The sequence below is a fragment of the Lacerta agilis genome, chromosome 6, assembly GCF_009819535.1.
Source record: "Lacerta agilis isolate rLacAgi1 chromosome 6, rLacAgi1.pri, whole genome shotgun sequence".
NCBI classification, from domain to species: Eukaryota; Metazoa; Chordata; class Lepidosauria; order Squamata; family Lacertidae; genus Lacerta; species Lacerta agilis.
Window position 1 is genome coordinate 68,353,371 of NC_046317.1, and position 18,792 is coordinate 68,372,162.

The following is an 18,792-nucleotide window of genomic DNA, read 5'->3' on the forward strand; positions in this document are numbered from 1 at the left end:
CGCGGCTCCGCCTCCTCCTCTCCTCCTCCTCCTCCTCCTCCTCAGGGAGGCCACGTGACGGCCCGGCTGCGCGCGCGTCGTCTTGGACCGAGAACGCGCCTCCGGTTTGGGCGGCGGCGGCGGGAGCGCGCTGTTCTATTTCCCTCCCCTCCCCCCCCCCGCCTTCTCCTTTCCTTCACAGAGGTTAACGTTGGCGCGCGCGGGCGTAGTATCTTCTCTCGAGCGGCTCGGTTAACTTTACAAATCTCAGCGGCTCGGAAAAACAGCACAGAAATGGATTTGTTTCTCCTCTCACGCGCTCTTAAAGCCAACTTCCTTCCTTGCCGCCTCAGAGAGCTAGGAAGCCGCCGTGTAAAAAACGAGCACCTACAGAGGTTCCTCAAAAAAGAAAGATGCCGAGGAGAGCTTTATCCATCTCCGCTTGCCTCAGTTATGCTACAGTCCTGATTCTCTTCAGGGGGTCCATGGCTCAGTCCCCTCTGAGCTGTTGTCTTTCAGGATCCCCTATCCTTGCTTGGTTCATCCAATCTAACCCACATTAATCCTAGAAGGAAATTTTTGTCACAGGCTGTTAAACCGCTTTCTCTGTCTGGCTAGTAGTCCAATACTGTACATACTTACATGTGTTGCTGTTTATGCAGCACCATCATGCATACCCTCCAGTACTTCTCCCATGGAAATAGGGATGTCCTATTCCATTATTATTATTAATTATTGTTATTACTATGGTTGGCTGCCTTCAGATGTTTTCTAAAGGTATGGTTACTTATCTCCTTGGCTCGGGGCTCGCATGACTCCATACTTTCCAACATTTCTCCAATGAAAATAGGGACGTTCTAAGGAAAAGCAGGACATTCCAGAATTAAATCAGAAACCAGGATGGCTTCTGTAAATCTGGGACCGTCCCTGGAAAATAGGGACACTTACAGGGTCTGCATCATGGGCTCCACGCGTTGTTTATGGGCATCAAGCATTATAGAGTAATGGCAATTTTGCCCTGTCATAAGGCATTTGTTGTTTATATAGTAGTTTGAAATAGGGGAGGCAACAGAAAAAGTAGAGGAAGTGAGTGCAAATGGGGGGAACATGTGTATTCAGTACTTGGGAGTAAGCCCCGGTTGAACTCTGCGGAAATCACACCCGCAAACATGCATAAACATGCACAGGGCCAGACAGGCTCCTGTTTTCTGGTCATTCCATAAAATCCCCATCTCAGCAGCCTTTTCCATTCTCATAATCATAGCATGAGGAAACATGAGCCTCTATACAACATTTCCTGTACTGTATAAGCCATCATTTGCTTCCTTCCAACTGGCCGCTATTGAAACCAGTATCCTGGACTAGACCGTCCTTGGCTGATCCAGTCATGAGCCAGTGTGGTGTAGTGGTTAAAGTGTTGGACTAGGACCTGGTCTCTGCTCAGGCATGAAACCCGCTAGGTGACTTCAGCCTAGTCTCTCAGCCTAACCTACCTCACAGGGTTGTTGTGAGGATAAAATGTAATTATTGGGTTACTATAATATGTAACATGACCTGGAAGCTGTACGCCGGCTCCCTCAGCCAGTAAAGTGAGATGGGCGCCGCAACCCCGGAGTCATCCACTACTGAACCTAATGGTCAGGGGTCCCTTTACCTTTACCTTTATAATATGGGCTACTGTAATAAAGGGTCAGAGCCAAAAGGGACCGACTCCCAGTATCTAGTTCCCAGTGTAGATAATCTACCAGGGGGACTGAAGCCATTTCCAGTTCCAGCCAAGTTGTGGATTTTAAATCAATTGTGAGCCACCTATTAGATTTTTCAGATTAAAAAACAGGCTATGAATATACACAATAAATACAGTATTTAAACAATGGTTCAGACCTTGACATGCATAGGCCTCAACCTGCTTGTTTCTACGCTACATAATATCCTTGGGTAGGTGGTGTTTTTGGAAAACTCTGAAATAAAAAAGGGAATCAGTCTTGATATTGACTCTGCTCTTTGTGGGGATAAGCAGGCCTCATTACCTCACATGCTAAAGTGGTGAATGCAACCCAAGTGATTTACTAGTATTAGCCTTGCTCCTATTCTTATGTGCCAAATGACTGGAACTGGAGTGGCAAAGCTGCAAAACTTGATGACAGAATCAGAACTACGGTATCTTGCATGGTGCAGTTCAAGACCTGCCCTCATGTTCAGCACCTACAGTGTAGAAATAAGGTGTTTGGAACATATTATGTTGTATCCCACTACAGCAGCGGTCAGCAAACCTTTACACCGGGGGCTGGTCCACTGTCCCTCAGACCTTGTGGGGGGCTGGACTAAATTTTTTGGGGGGAAATTGACCAAATTTCTATGCCCCACAAATAACCCAGAGATGCATTTTAAATAAAAGGACACATTCTACTCATGTAAAAACATGCTGATTCCTGGACCATCCATGGGCTGGATTTAGAACGCGATTGGGCCAGATCCAGCCCCAGGGACTTAGTTTGCCTTCCCATGCACTACAGAGATCAGCTGTTTTCAATCTTTTCAGACCCAGAAAGCTCTTTCAACCCAAACATGCATTTGGGGGCCCATCTTGTAATCTTTTACCATATATTTGCATAGTGGTAGTGCTCCTGTTGTGACCCACTTTGGGTCAGGGCATTACCCACTAGTGGGTTCCGACTAGTGGGTCCCGACCCACTGGCTGAACACCAATTTCCTAGATCCACAAGCACAAGGATTCCCGCTTGTGCAATGGATCTTACTCTTCCTCTCCTTTCCCCACATGCACCCTGCACCCTCCCCAAATCAAGTCCAAATGTTTGAGGGAACCCTTAGAACATATTTAGTCTTTAAAATTATCACACACACATAACTCCAATGAGTTATAGTAGCTTAGTCATGTGAGCAATGGGTTACAAAACTATAGCTGTAGTAAGAGAGAAGCTAAATAGGATGCAATACCTTTGAGCATATAATACAAAAAGAAAAGTGTTTTTATTTCTGCCTTTTTGTTATTGGTGGGAAAATGCATGAACATATTTCTTGTCTGTACAACCAAAGTCACAGTTGTGATAACAATGCATTTTGTGTTACTTGTTTCCAAATAAAAATGATGCTATACAGTAAACATGTCAACTTTACAATTTGTATTCTGTTTTTCAAAGTTTACATTGTGGTTTTTAAAAATCCCTCTTCTTGCAATTTACCTTCTAGTAAAATTAAACTTTGGGATGTGGGTGGCGCTGTGGGTTAAACCACAGAGCCTAGGTCTTGCTGATCAGAAGGTCGGCGGTTCGAATCCCCACGACAGGGTGAGCTCCCATTGCTTGGTCCCTGCTCCTGCCCACCTAGCAGTTCGAAAGCATGTCAAAGTGCAAGTAGATAAATACTGTATATTCTAGCGTATAAGACTACTTTTTAATCCAGGAAAATCTTCTCAAAAGTCGGGGGTCGTCTTATACGCTGGGTGGAGAATCTGCGGTCGAGTATATCTCAAACTCTGTATTTTAACTGGAAAAGTTGGGGGTCGTCTTATACGCCCAGTCGTCTTATACGCCGGAAAATATGGTAGGTACCGCTCCGGCGGGAAGGTAAACGGCATTTCCGTGCACTGCTCTGGTTCACCAGAAGTGGCTTAGTCATGTTGGCCACATGACCCGGAAGCTGTACACCGGCTCCCTCGGCTACTAACGCAAGATGAGCGCCACAACCCCAGAGTCGGACATGGCTGGACCTAATGGTCAGGGGCCCCTTTACCTTTTACTATAATTAAACTTTAAGCATTTTGGTTCCCAGCAGCAAAGTAAGTTTAAGTGGTGCTTCAGACATCTTGCTCAGTGCCTAGAAGATAGGTGGGGGAGTCTACTGAGTATTTTGCTCTTTACAATCCATATGTTCATCAATCTAACACTTCACAGTACAATTTTCTTCGAAGATAAAACACTAAAAAAATATGCAGTCAGTCACAGATTAGAAAAGGAGAGGCCAGTTCTTTAGTGCCCTCCTGCAGTAGGTGGTCTAGAAAGGGATTCCTATTGCTGGAACAGAGCTGCAGTAGAGCGACTGCACACAACTGAGGACCAGTGTCTAAAAGGATAACATTCACTATTTTACATCACATATATGATATCACATCCTTCCCTCCGCTGATTAACTTAAATAACTGCCATATCCCAGTGCTATAGCATAACACCATAATGAATTCAGTTTTGAATCCTTGTTTCACCCTTAAGCAGGCACTGAGCAGATCATGAAATGCTCCCTCTTCACTTGGGAAAGTTGTGGTCTTCTAGATGTTACTGAACTTACAACTCCCATCATTCCTGTCCATTGGCCAACTTGGTTGAGACTGATGGAAGGTGGAGCAGAACATCTGGAGGGCCACTTGTTTTGCACTCGTGTTCTCCAATTTACAGTGCAGTCCAATGCATGCCTACTCAGAAGTAAGCGCCCATTAAATTCAGTGCCCATTACTGCCAGGTAAATGTATATAAGGAACAAGCATTGACCAAAAATTCAGAAGAACCCCAATTGGACACTTCAGAAAACTGACCAATTAGATCTAAAGCACTTTGGAGGTGGCCTGATTCAGTTTGGCTCCAAATCTCAGTTTGGAATGAGTCAGCTTAAGACAAGCCCTGAATCTGTCCAAAGTATTCCACTTCGGTTCAAGATATAGGATTCATCTAAATCTGCTGCACACTCCTAGCTTGTACAGGGTTGTAGCTCTGTGAGCTAATCTTGACTTGGGGCCACCAACGCACAGCACACATGTACCAAGTGATGCCTTCCTCAGCACCCACAACTTTCTCCCCCCACCCCACCCCATCACCTTTCTCTTGTAGGAAAAGAAGGCTGTCTTCAAACCTAATTGGGGTGCAGGGGTGATGACAGCATTTGGAAGGGCCACAGCTACAAGAGAAGGCTCCTTTCAAGTCTAATTCAGTGAAGGAAAGTGATTTTTGGAGGTCACAGCTGGGAAGGGGAGAGTTAACATGGGGAACCATGCTTGGCCAGAAAGCTGGATCAGATTGTGCCCAAACCTCCATGGGCCACATTTGACAGGTGGGCAGAGATACCAACCTGATTTCATAGGATGTCAGGTAGATCCAACCCCAGCAGAAAGCAGCTCAGCTTGCATTTGGTACCAAATTTAGTGCCAAATGCAAACTGTGCTTGCCAAGAAACAATTGAAAGGCATTCTAAGGCTATGATTGTTCCTTTGCAAGCACAGCTCATCCCACTTTCTGAACCTTTGTAGTGGCATGGTAAATCTCTCTCTCTCTCTCTCTCTCTCTCTCTCTCTCTCTCTCTCTCTCTGTGTGTGTGTGTGTCAGTGTATACACTCTGTTGCCTCCTCAGAGCAAAAATATGGATATATCCCTTCGGTTCATCCTAATTTCCCTTGCTGCAGAAATCCACACAAGTGTTAACACGTATATGTGGAAATAGCTCTAAGGGATCCATTGTAAAACTTCTGATTAGTAATCTTCTATGGCTTTGTATTCATGGACAAGTTTCTAATTTTTGGTCATTAGGACAGGCAAGTGTATATGGAGGAAGGATCCCTATATCAGGGATCTCTAAAAATCAGTACAAAATCAGTTTCTGTGTACTCTATGCACTAAGATGCACTGAACCTTGCTCCTAATGATGGAGGCTCGGCCATGCAGTGTCAGGGTGTTCAGTATTGCCCTCGCCAGACAGCTGTCCCCAGATGGAGCCCTACCCTTTCCCTGAAGAAAAGTGAATGGCACTCAGGGACAGTAGCAGGGTGAAGACTTCATTATCTATGTCCCAGACTGAGTCTCACTCTGTACAGCCCTACTGCTTCATCTCAATCACTATCTTAGCACCTGAAGAGGACCCCAAAATGGCAGACCTGCCCTCCCCGACCAGGGAAGAAGGGGTGAGGAAAGATCTACATCAGGAACAAGGGGAGGGGGGAGACTGACATTGGGATCTGCTGCTGCTGTGAATCCTGCAGCCTCAGGCAGTCACCTCACCCTGCCTCATTCATGGACTGGCCCTGGACTTTGATACACAAGGCAGACTGTAAGCATAGGTTGGTACATGCAGCCAGTGGCGTAGTGTGGAGGGTGCCACAGGGGCTGTTGCCCCATGTGCAAAATTCTTAGGGGTGCAAAATTTCTGCTCCTCACTCGACTTAGCCCTTGAAGCCACTGAATTGCAGTGCCCACATGGTGTTTAAGGTGGTGTGGAAGGAATCCCCTCATTTTTTCCTCTTCTTGCACCCTCTTGTGAAGGCAGGTCACTGCTTGTCTCCAACCCCTCCTCTCCCCGCACCCTCCAGCCACCCCATTGCACTATGGCTGTATTGTTTTTAACACTCGATTCGGAGCCGCCCAGAGTGGCTGGGGAGACTCAGCCCAATGTGCAGGGTATAAATAAAATATTATTATTATTATTATTATTATTATTATTATTATTATTATTATTATTATTATTATTATTATTATTGCTAGAATAGGTTGCATGCGCTTTTGCCGGGGAAGCACCACAACTCCGGAACTTCACATGGGCTAGGCGTTTATGTGTTCTGGGTTTGTTTGCTTTTCTGAGGAGGGAGCATAATACTTGCCTTGCCCCGGAAGCTGGCAACCCACACTACACCACTGCTTGCAGCTTGGTTGATGTTGTCATACAAACAATCAAAAATCTCATGTAGGCCATTTAGTGACTTGAAACAGAACAACTGAATGAGCCCTTAACTAGTGAATGATTGTAAACTACATTGGGGTCATCAAAGGACAGTTAACATTCAAGCATAAAGCATGAGCAGTGATGGCTTCTGCAGTGTGTCTGTTCATTTATACCTCCAACATTAGGAGGGGCCATTCTTCGTATTAAGTTGGTTTTCTGTCATGTAAATGTGCACATGAACAAGACAGTATTCATTCAATTCTAGCTCATGGGATATAAGATCTGGAGCACCAGCACAGCTATTAGCAGATATACATACAGAATCTGTACAGTAGCCAAAGGTACAATAATATGATGGGGGAAAGCAAGAAAAGTTATGCACTGATTTAATGTGAAATCAGTACAGGGGAGATATTTTTGTGGGTGTGCATTTAATATGTCAAGTGCTGTGAAATTACATTTTGTTAGGGAGGGAAGTTGTTCAAAAGCTTAATGGAAGGATTCCGTACGATGATATAATTTTTATTTATTAATGGAGCCAGAAGCAGAGGTTTTTTTCTGTGATTTATATGTGATTTTTCTGTGAATTTGCTTTCACATTCAGAAGAGGCCTTCATGCAATCAGTGAATACTTGGCAGTGGGTGGGATCATTTATTCCATTCACTCCACCAATGTGCACATTTTTTAGCTGAAGCTGTGCCTGCAGCTGTACACACATTGGCTCTGTCAGCACACTCAGGGATCCAGGCTTCCACATCAGGCAGATAGAACCCCACACCAATGCAGCTCTCGACATGTAGGGCTCCCTGTGCATACCTTCCAATGAACATGTGGAAGCTGAAGGCAGAATGCGCTGCTGTGGCATGCGCCCTGCCTCCATGCATTCACTGACTGCCTATTTCACATCAAGAGAGTTGGTTCTGATGTACCCACCACTATCATCTACACAGAGAACTGAAATATTTTTACATATCTCACTCAAAGTGCTCCCGATGTGGAGTCCTCATTGTTGATTTCTGACATAATAAACTGAGTTTGTTGGCACCCATGTCTAGAAATAATCTGGAACAGTTGCCCATGTCTGTTTGTGCATTTGCCTCTAGTTTTAATAAGCAGCAGTTGTTCTTCTGCTTCACAAATCAGCCCAAGACAGACCGATTTGGAGGATGTGTAAAAGTAACTTTGGGTACATCTTCCTTGACACTAATGGAATCACTTGGGAAAGAGACTGTCAGTGTTATTATGCATAAACTACATATCTATTGATGGTGTACCTTTTTATTCCCCAGAACTTTGTTTTTGTCCTGGATTCTATTGCATTTCAGTGAAACACTTTCTTTCTACTATCTCTTTAGCACTTTGTGGGCAATGTTGTTGGCAATTCAGATGAACGGGGTAAACTTTGCAAGAGCTGAGCAGCTGGGTCACATCTGTTTACAAAAAACTCCACTTCGAATTTATGAAGGGAAGTGAGATAAACTTGGCAAGAAGTCCGCTACAAGTCGATTAAGATTAGAACTTACAATATTTTTCCTGCCCCATTAGTATTTACAGCCAAGCCTTAAAATGCATTAATATGAACTGTCTTAATATTTTTGTTTTTAGTTTACGTTTGAGAATGACAATGGGGGGGGAGTAATATGCAATGTCTTGATCTAGTTTTATTATCTGTCTTTTCAGCATGGATTAAGAAAGAAACGAGTACACTGGGCCAAGGTAGAGACACTGAATATGAATGCACAAGAACTTAAATCTTCTGCTTGGGGCGGGCGGGTCTCCTCACCCCCCATGTTTTGCCAATTGTTTTCCAAAGTTAATGATTTGAAAATTACAGTTAACATAACATTTAGGTGAGAAGGGATTGCCTTCTTGTTTATTTTGGTTATATTGGGCCTTGCTTTATGATTGGATTGCCGTGGTTTTGCCCAATAAATGCAACAATAAGCTGAAATGGAACTGCAGCACTATGGAAAGACAAGATTTCAGTTAAATTATTCTGTAGAAGATTACACTGAATCTGCCCGAATTCTTTCTGCATTAAAATTTGCAATGTTATTACGCTGGTAGAGCTACTATGGACAGTAGCACGAGAAAACCAAAGCTCAGCTTTCCCCCCTGTATAGATTTACATAGCATTATAATCCAGATCCAAAGTTGAACTACATAAATGTATTGTGTCAAAACACAATAGGGGAAACCTACAACTTGTTGAAGTAACTGGCAAGATACTATAGCACTGGTGCCACCAAGAGGACACCATTGGGGCAGAGAGGCAAAATCAGAATTATAAAATCTTTCATGAATATGTGCAGAGGAGCCGATATCCTATTAGAACATGTACGCTGGTACAAATCATTTGATTCACGGGGAACATCTGAGAATGCCCAGGGCTAACTTAACCCATTGTTCTTATTCTCTATTCATCTACGGTACTTGAGAAGGAATCATTCAGAAACGAGAGAGTTGACTAGTACAGTATCAGAAATAAATGCACTGGATACAGAAATATCTTTGCCTCATCTTCTCAGGTGAATACAAAGGTACCATTTCAAGAGCACTCAAACCAGTATGTGTGGCCCTAGCACATAGTGAAGCTGAAACATCCATGACAAATATACATATTGGGAGGTGATATGCTGGGTCAGCCACTGTTTACCTTTATTTTAATGAGTCAGGCAGCCTATCCACTTTTTTTTTTTAAGCACCCGGCACACACACACACACACACACACACACCTCTGTGTGTTTATCCTTGCCTTACAAGGGGGGAGGGGGACTGAAAACATTATTTTAAACTGCAGAACTGTAGAACTGTTCCAGAGATTGGAGGAGACGGAGCTAATGATGTCACATATATTAGCCAATAGGCACCCACCACAGATAAGATTTTTTTCTCATTCATCCCATTCAGATTCCAACCTGTGAAACTGCGATTATTTCTTTGCCTTTTTAAAGAACTTGTCTCAAAACAGAAGTATGTGTATTTACAGAGGAAGGAACCTGCCACCACTGCTCTCAGAACAGTACATTTGCACACAACCAGTGGTTTGCTTCCTGAATGTTCCCAGTGCTTAGTTTAGAAATATCTCTCTGTGCATTAAATGGCTGGAGTCAACCATTGAAAGGGTGCTGCTGAAATTAAACCTATTCCCTGTGCTCATATTATAAGAATGCCTGAGATTCTTTTAACTCAAGTTCATAATAACAAAACAAAACAAAAACTAAGGTCTGTATTGTGCCTTTGTCAGCCTTCATTGCTGCATTGGTTTTAGCATAGAAGTGCAGAGGGGTCTATTCAGCAATGGAGAAACCAATAACAAACACTGTTTGTTCCGCCTCAGGGGGAATGATAAAGGGACTGTTTGGGAACATGCACAATGTGTTTTGGAAAAAGCCTTATTTCATGAACAAACCCATCTGGGAGTTGCTATAATATTGTGGCTCCTGCTGCATCCATACTTCTTGGGTCCTTCACACCAATTATGAAATTGTTGGTTCTTCTGGCTCCGTGAACAAGAGAAAGGACCTCGATTTTGCTCACTGGCTGACCGCTGCTTGTAAAGTACTTGATATCTTCTTCAGGAAATTCACCTGGTGGAGAATTTTTAGAAAAGATTAGTTTTATTGAAAGGCTTGGCAGCAGTCCCCATCAAGGCGCTGATCCATGTGCCAACTGGTACACAAGGAAGGCAGATCCCTGGATCCACCCTTTCTCCCCTTATGCAGAGGAATCATGTGTACTGCAGTCTTCTGTATGTAGAACATCTGTGTCACCATGTTCATATTTCCTACCTGTAGGATCAGGGCACAAGTGCTTTAAAAGAGTTGTAGGGCTTGGTGTATTAATAAGGGAAGAGAAACTTTGCTTAGGTACCTAAGCTAAATAATAGGAAAATGGCACAATAAATATGCATTTGACTCCTCCACATGCAGCTGCTGGGTGACCTTGGGCTAGTCTCGCTTCTTTGAAGTCTCTCAGCCCCACTCACCTCACAGAGTGTTTGTTGTAGGGGAGGAAGGGAAAGGAGAATGTGAGCCACTTTGAGACTCCTTTGGGTAGTGAAAAGCGGGATATCATATCCAAACTCCTCCTCTTCTTCTTCTTCTTCTTCTCCCTTGACCATACAGTTAGGGGTGGTCAAACACCAGCCCACAATTCTGATCTGGCCTGTCAAGTTTTTCCAGGGGGAGGGGGCAGTCACAACCCTATTAACCAGTTGCAACAGCACTGACTAATGAAGCACATTTTCTTCTCCACCCAAGTGGAGTGGAGCGCCCAAGTGCCATGATGGGGAGGAAAATACCATCCCTTATTCCTCTGTTGATTTTACCTGCCTTTCTGCTGTTGGGGAGCAGATCGAAGTGCTTTACAAACATGAGAGAGAGCTTGGTTCTCCCCCAAATTTATTGAGTCAATGCTCAGGAAAACATGGTAGCAGACTGAAGAGCTCGTTCCCGTTTCCGGGGGAAAGACAGTAGCTCAGCGGCAAAGCGTTTGCTTTGCTTGCAGAGGGTCTGAGGCCCAATCCCTGGAATATCCAAGTAGGGCTGGGAGAGTCTTTTGCCTGAAATCGTGGAGAGCCGCTACCAGCCAGTTCCATGTTAGATGGACCAATGGCCTGACTCTGCATAAGGCAGATTCCTATGTTCAATCTGCCCACACTGCAAAAGAGGAAAGGTGGCTAACGTTTCAGGTAACATAAGCAAAAGAACAGAAGCACTGTTTCCACTTCACCAAAGTACTGGCATACAGTTTCCTTTTCAGCTTCTGCAATGTAGTCAGATACAAAAAGATTCTCCCATCTTACTACAGCCATTCAATGAAGTTCAACAAACCATGTCAAGTTGAGGAAAAATTACAGAGTAATCTTAGATGTCTCAGGGGGAAACCCTCACCCTGTTTCACTTGTGTCTGAAATCACAGAAGTGAAATAATAGAAGTCCAGACTTCAAAGATCAGTGATCCATACTTACCGTCAACCTCCAGGATATTAGACTGAAGTTGCGGATGAAGCCGGCCTAGTGAAAGACTCTCACTCAGGTTCTTGTTGAAGGTCAAAACGTTTACTAAAACCTGTTAGAAGATCAGACAAAGCAGATGCTACGGTTTTTGATGAATTGTTCGTGATGGAATTGTGAGTCTTGTTCAGATACTCAAAGTGAAGATTCAGGAGCATGGCTGACACACCTGCCTTCCACCTGTTCGTGGGTATGTCTACATAGTGGCTTATGCTTCTGGACCCCTACCTATGTACGCATCAGTTATGTGATCTGTACACTAGAAGAAATAGGGCGTATGGATCACAGTATTGATTTCTGCACCAAATCATCATTCAAGAACATAAGAAGAGCTTGCTGGATCAGACCAATGACCCATCTAGTCCAGTACTGTATCCTGTTCTCACAGGGGCCAACCATTCTGCAAACCTGTCCTCCAATGTCTGGGAGTCAGCTATGCTGAAAGGATGGCATTATAGTCATGATCACACACTGCAATTTGAACTTATTTCCTCTCCCCAAAAAAAGATAAGGGCTTTGACTGCATAGAAGTACTTAAGACCAGTGCTATTTTTCTAGAGAAAGAGGTGCCAGAACTCACCATGAACACCTCCCTTGTCCTCTTATAATGGCAATGGCACCCATCTGAGAGGTGGTGGAACTGAGTTTCAGGGAATTCCAGCTGAAAAAAAGCCCTGCTTAGGACTATTATGGTGGTCACGTGCTGACACTGAGTGACAGTATTACCGGTAAATAGCACAGTTCAAACCACTTTTCACAGTTCAAAGCCAGTTTACCACTTCAGTAAAAGCTGGGCCCAAAAGAACTGTAGTGCCACCCCAAGGCACTTTTACTGTCAGAAGCAGAATCAAGATGGCGCCTATACCACACGCAAACACACAGGTCAATGTTCTTTAAAAGTGTTTTTGCATCAACTCAGACATTTGTTTTTGCCTTCACCTATCCCCTCGCCGCCACCCGCCACCCCTGCTCCTGGCAGGGCTGGTCCTGGAGACCCAGTTCTTTCTCTTGGTAAGAAAGGATATTATATTGCAAGCATCCGGCAGTGCTCAAAAGACTGACCTGTGTTATGCTGCTCAAAGCTTTGTCGCCACCATTGGCTCCCAAACAAAGGTAAGTCCCACACATCCCTTCTGATGGCCGGACAACAGTGGGTAGCAAGAAAGACAGTGGCCTTTTCCCAGGCTGAATAAAGTTCCTCTGCAGGAAAAATTATTTTGCAAAGCACTATTAAATATACCAATAGGAGCCTTTCTCCCTCAAGCTTCTGTTTTCTTGAATTTCTGAGGTAATAAATACCATTACCCAATTACCAGATAGGCTCAAATCAGCTCAATGTCAGAAGCCTTTTTCAAAGAGCTGGGCAAGATAGCACTTTGAAATGGTATTTGGAAGACATCTGCAGAAACCTCTCTCAAAATGCTATTTTGCAAAGCACTTTTAAAGGGCCTTCTGAAGATCTGAGTCAGCTGGGAGTTGGATCTTCAGAAGCCCCTTTCAAAGAGCTATTTTGCACAGCTAAGAAGTTTTTACTTGCAGTACACCATGTTTTCAGTTGAGCCATATATGATGTCAGATGTACAGCAAGTGGGAGTGGTTTGGTCAAAATGGCCTCAGGAACCAAATGGGGAAGCCAAGCAGCCCTAATTAGACTCATTGGCCAGAGTTTCCCCACTCCAGCAACAGGGTATCTTTCATAGCATGCACCCAGATAATATCACATCACATTTATCTAACAACATTCACGGCAGGAAATCCAAGGCTCTTTATGGAAAAATGTTTATAGTAGACACACATTGGAAAGTCAAGAGGCTCTGAAAACAGGGGTTTTCCAGGTTAAGAGCTAAACTTGCCAGCCCGGCTCTAAAACCACACACATCGTGGCAAATAAAGGGCTCCTAGATCTTAATTATCTGATGGATACATGCACTTCATCAGTCATTGGTGCCATGCTTGCATAGACTTACTATTCATTTCACTATTCATGTCAGACTAACTCATAATTTATTACCAAGCCAGAAGATGAATGTCCTTCTGTTTCATTCATCCAAGAAAAATCCAGCATCTGACTGTTTAGAAGGATTCCAGAAGAAGTCATTATTCCACTTCCAAATGGCCGGTTCAAGGAACTGGAAAGGAATACACACAAAGGTTTGTGAGAATCCAAATCCACAAAGTGATTCACCTGCTGCCCCAGAGCTTATGGTTCTCGGGCTCCTTGTTCTTCCCAGTTCCCTAATATACCCTTACTCATGTTTGAAACACCTTAGGCAATAAAAAGAGTCCTGCTGGACCAAACCAGAGCTCAGACTAGTCTGGCACCTTTTTTTTCACCAGATGCCTATGGAAAACCCAGCAGTAGGGTATGAGGGCAGTAGCTCTCTCCTGCTGTTGCTTCCCAGTAACTGATATTTGACGTCATATTGCCCCTGGAAATTCATCCATCATGACTATGAGCCGTTGACAGACTAATCATCCATCATTTTGTCTTATCCTCCTTTAAAGCCATCTATGGCTGCATTCACACTGCAGTTTATTCAGTTTTCCCAACACTCCCCTAGCTACTAATTTTCACATCATATCCAAATTTCACATGACATAAAAACCATTTCCTGAAATATAGTGGAATATAGTGCAAGTTCAGTGCACCATGTTATTTGCTTTCTGGAAGAGAGCTCTCACTCCCAGGTGCCGAATTTTGCTAAAATCCACCTGATTATAAAGCATTTGGTTAAAAAATCTTACTAAGGGAGCATTTCATTCCAAACAGGGAAGCTTAGCTCAATTATTTGTGCCAAAAGAGAAATGTACGTGTAAGATCCAAAAAAAAAAAACAAGTGGAGAAGGAGACAAAATGGTCACCATCCCTTGTAAAACTATTGAAAAAGAAGCATGGAACAGACTGTGGACAAAGCACCATACAAATCCACATTGGCAACAACCAGGGAAAGAACCCTAGGTACTTAGCACCTAGACGCCTAGCGTATATAAACCGTATTTCTCACATGTATTGGAAAGGATGTACCACTACAGGGACATATCAGAACATGTAGTGGGGGTGTCCAAAAATAGAAAAAATTTTGGGGGGAGGAAGTATTTACAAGAATGTCTTGGATTACAAGGCAGACAGTCCTCATGACCCGAGGACTGGCTCTACTTAACCTGTATAGTCACAATATATTGCAAATTAGAAATGAAATAGTCATAACACATCTATTAACCGCTACTAGATCAACTATTGCCAGGGCATGGGAATAATTAAAATCATTAACTATGGACCAATGGTATAATGCAATTTGGCAAACAGCATTATTGGAAAAACTGACACAAAAATTAAAGGTAGCAGGAGGCCAAAAGAAACATGATAATTTGTATGCAGTCTGGTGTGACTTTATTGATTACACAAATAATGAGGCGTACCCATAGTTTGCAGCAGTTTGGTGTGCATCAAGTATATATTTTGTTTTATTTTCCCCCTCCCTCCCCCTTCCTATAAATTATAATTGTTGTTGATACAAAATACCTTTTATGTATGGTCACCAATCTAAGCAATACATCATTTCATATCTGTAATAGCTGTAATAATTTTGGTATATACACTTTGACACAATTTTGTTAATATGTTCAGAAACATTTATCTGAGTGTTTTATTTTTAATTTTATGTAATTGTCGTATGTCACATGCTGTAAACAAAGATATATCTCAATGCAAGCATGTTAACCTATTTAAAGATGAAAATGAATAAAAACTATGTTGCCCCCCCCCAAATGCTTTACCTTACAACTGCAACAATGTAGTCATCAGGTCCCATGACAAGGACCTGACTTGCAGAGGGTCCACTTTCCATGGAGAAATGTGGAATGCCATGATCAGAAGGGAAAGACTGAGAGTCAATCTGTTGACGCAGGAAATTTGCCTTGGATTTACTGCATTGACAAGAGGAAGGGGGGGAGGAATTTTTTTTAAACAAATTATACTGCGATGGGGGAGCGGGGGATTAGAACTAGGGGAAAGAGGTATAAAAATCCATCCCAAAAATGTGTTTAACAACAAACCAATGAAACAGAAGAAGTATGTTTTATTCTGTTGTGCTTTTTGAATTTTAAATTATGTGTTTTGTCCCATCCTCCTCCTTCACAACTGGTGATGCTGTCTGGAGCTAATGGAAACTGTAGTCCAAAACATCTGGCGAGTACTAGTCTGGGAAAGGTAAGCATATTCTCCCAAGTATGGAAGAGGTAGGTAGCTAAAATAACACCACCACCCCATACAGAAGAGGGAGGCATCAGAAGTATCAAAGGGACCCCAAATTTTTGCAGAAGTACAAAAAAACTTTTTTGGGGGGAGCAATAACCTCAGGGGGTGTGAACCCCCCCCCAAAAAAAATCATGTCAGCATGGTCAGTGGGCTCAGAATACTGGCTGGCAGTTAAGAAGAAAAACAGGGTGGGAGGGATGGAGCAACATGGAAGATGACATGGCCAACTGGCTGGAACCAAGAACAAGGACCCTCCATATGGCAACATCTTGTGGCAAGCCCCACTTCTCTCTCAGCAGGGAGATTTCCTCAGCTTCATCCCCCAGTCAACGACATCATATCACCTGAGTGCTAGTTTTCTGTATCTGTGAAGCCTCTGTTGCCAGGCAACATCAGCTCTCTTAAAGTCTGGCCACCTACAGCAGGTCAGACAGTCTCAGCCTACTCTCCATTGCCCAGAGGACAGAATGACCCAGAAGAAGTCAGCCGCCTCTAAACTAAATGACACAGAATATGTCAACATTAAAAAAATTGATTGTTCATTGTGAATCTAGACTTACCTCATCATGTCTTCTACGCTGTGAGAAATGGACACGTCATAGAAAGGGTCCCCCAAGCTGCTAGCTAGTGCCAATACGACTTTTAGTGTCTACATTGTATAGAAAGGAAGAAAAAAGGAGTCACATTATGAAGTAGCCCACCTATTCCACCTCCATTGAAAGAACGGTGAGAGGTGTGTGCTCTCATGGCAAGATGGTGCCAGTTCCTTTCTGTCTAAACTTATCACTCCATTCTCTCTATTATACAGTAATGAGTCAGGCTAGATGAGACTTTAGCTACACATTTGGATCCCATGACTGGGATTCTTCCATTCTAGATCATATCCAGCATGGCTTCTGTTAGTTTCGAAAAGAAAGGGGCTGTGATTTGTGTGCTCACATAAACATCATACATTTAAAGCACATGGCTCCCCCCCCCCCCGTACTTTATGCTTTTAGCATCTTAGCAATTGTAGTTCATGGAGGGTAAACTGCTATTCACCAGATTCTTTGAAGTAACCCAAGTACATATATATATATATATATATATATATATATATATATATATATATATTCCAAATTATTACAAATCAAACCAAACTAATTTAATACAATTTCTTAAAATCAGGTTTCCCGCTCCTGTTGCAAACATATGTCAATCATTTCCTCCCATAGCTGCATTATTTCTTATTTAGTGTCCAGTGGTCATCCTTTACTTGCCATTAAACCATTCTTCCAGCTGACTGCCTTTTCCTCTTTACAAACAGCGCCTCTGTTACAACTTATAAATAAAAAAATCCAGTTCACATGTGTAGTCCTTCATATACATTTTTGTTCCAGACCTGGTGTCCTGAGTTCGTTACTATTTTCCATTGTTCACTTCTTTGCAGTGCTTATCTGGATGGTACAAGGTCACATTCCATTCCTTCCGCTGTTTACAGACTAGCATAGGAGCCACTGCCATAAATAGCTAACAAGGTGCACTTCCAGCTTCTGCCATTAAAACTCCCCTCTGGAGTTCTTTCTTGGCACACAGTTAAAAGCAATATCTTTTCTCAAATTCAGCCTCTTTTCCACATCTGTTCGGGTGCAGCTCATTCTCTCCCCCCCCCCCCATTTCTCCAACAACACTCCAGTCCAGATAGTCGTAGATAAAATCCTTTCAGCTTTGATCAAGGGGGTGGGGCACAGCAAAACCATATTAAATTCCTTATTGAGCATAAATCAAAAGCCTCCTCCCTCTTTTTCAAAGTTTCAGACAGAGTAACAAAGCAGGGGAGGACAAGAAAATAAAACACCATTTGAAAACCATAAGAAAGCACAAAGCACCTTGTCCTCCCCTATCCTTTCCCAGCTGTTGTAGGGGTTCCCAGGCTTCAGAAAAACATTCAAATGCCTTCAGAAAGCCAAGCCCAGTCCTTTCGGCAGCTGATTGGTTGCAGCCCATTAGCATATGTCAGTCCAGGAGAGCCTCTTAATTAAAGCCAATAGTCCAGATTAAGGAGGAACCACCCACAAATCATGCCAGTAATGGAGGCTTGTCCATGGCAGGGACACACTCCCAGGTCACTTCCACCCTGCCTTGGAAGTTGACAGACACGGGATTGCGTGGCACTGAGGGATGCAGTAAACTCCCCAGACCCCACTGGGGGGGCATTGTGAGGATTTATGCCTCATACCGGTAAATCCTCTTTTCCCCGTGCCTGAACTTCCTTACAGCCCCTGGAGGGCTACAAGGAACAACCATAAGCCAAGTGGTTTTAACGTGCATTTAAATTTGCTTTAAATGTATGGTGTGGATGTGATTGATGGGGGGTGATTTAATCCTTGCCACAAACCCCTACCCCTAATACTGAAGCTGCTGTTTTCTGCTATTTGTTAAACATAGCAGCTGGGGAGGGTGGGTGTGACATTTTTAGCAGACATTGTCGTACGGAGAAAATGTTTTTTTTTCCCTAAAAAGCCTCTCATCCCTTCTGGATCAGAGCCACATCACCCAGAAGATTGCAGCCACAGAGATAAGAAAATAAGAGTTGTTCTATTGTCTGGAGAAGTCACTTCATGGTTTGCATAGAGAAGCCATTTTCAATGGAGCCCAGCGATGGAAGTGCACAGCTGTATTGAGGCAGCACCAGGTGTTGACATTTTGGCACCCCTAATAATTTTGCACCCGGGGCAAGTGTCCCTGTGACCCCTGCCACACTGCATCACTGGTTGCAGCAAAAACAAAGGGAGTCTTGTGGCAGCTTATCAGCAGATAGATTTGTTGTGGCATAAGCATGGGCCATATGTTAGGGTATTTATTAGTGTATAGTAGGCATAGGAAAACTCGGCCC

The 18,792-nt window shown here is 43.3% G+C and overlaps 1 protein-coding gene across 1 annotated transcript in view; it reads right to left on the reverse strand.

Annotated features, from left to right (window-relative positions):
- Positions 1 to 11,543: 11,543 nt before the first annotated feature.
- GGT7 (gamma-glutamyltransferase 7) overlaps positions 11,544 to 18,792 on the reverse strand; it is a 35,367-nt gene continuing 28,118 nt past the window's right edge. Inside the window, 5 exon segments of the mRNA XM_033153319.1 lie at positions 11,544 to 11,714; positions 12,722 to 12,859; positions 13,671 to 13,788; positions 15,437 to 15,586; positions 16,478 to 16,566. Coding sequence (XP_033009210.1) covers positions 11,559 to 11,714; positions 12,722 to 12,859; positions 13,671 to 13,788; positions 15,437 to 15,586; positions 16,478 to 16,566 — 651 coding nt within the window. The 3' untranslated portion in view covers positions 11,544 to 11,558.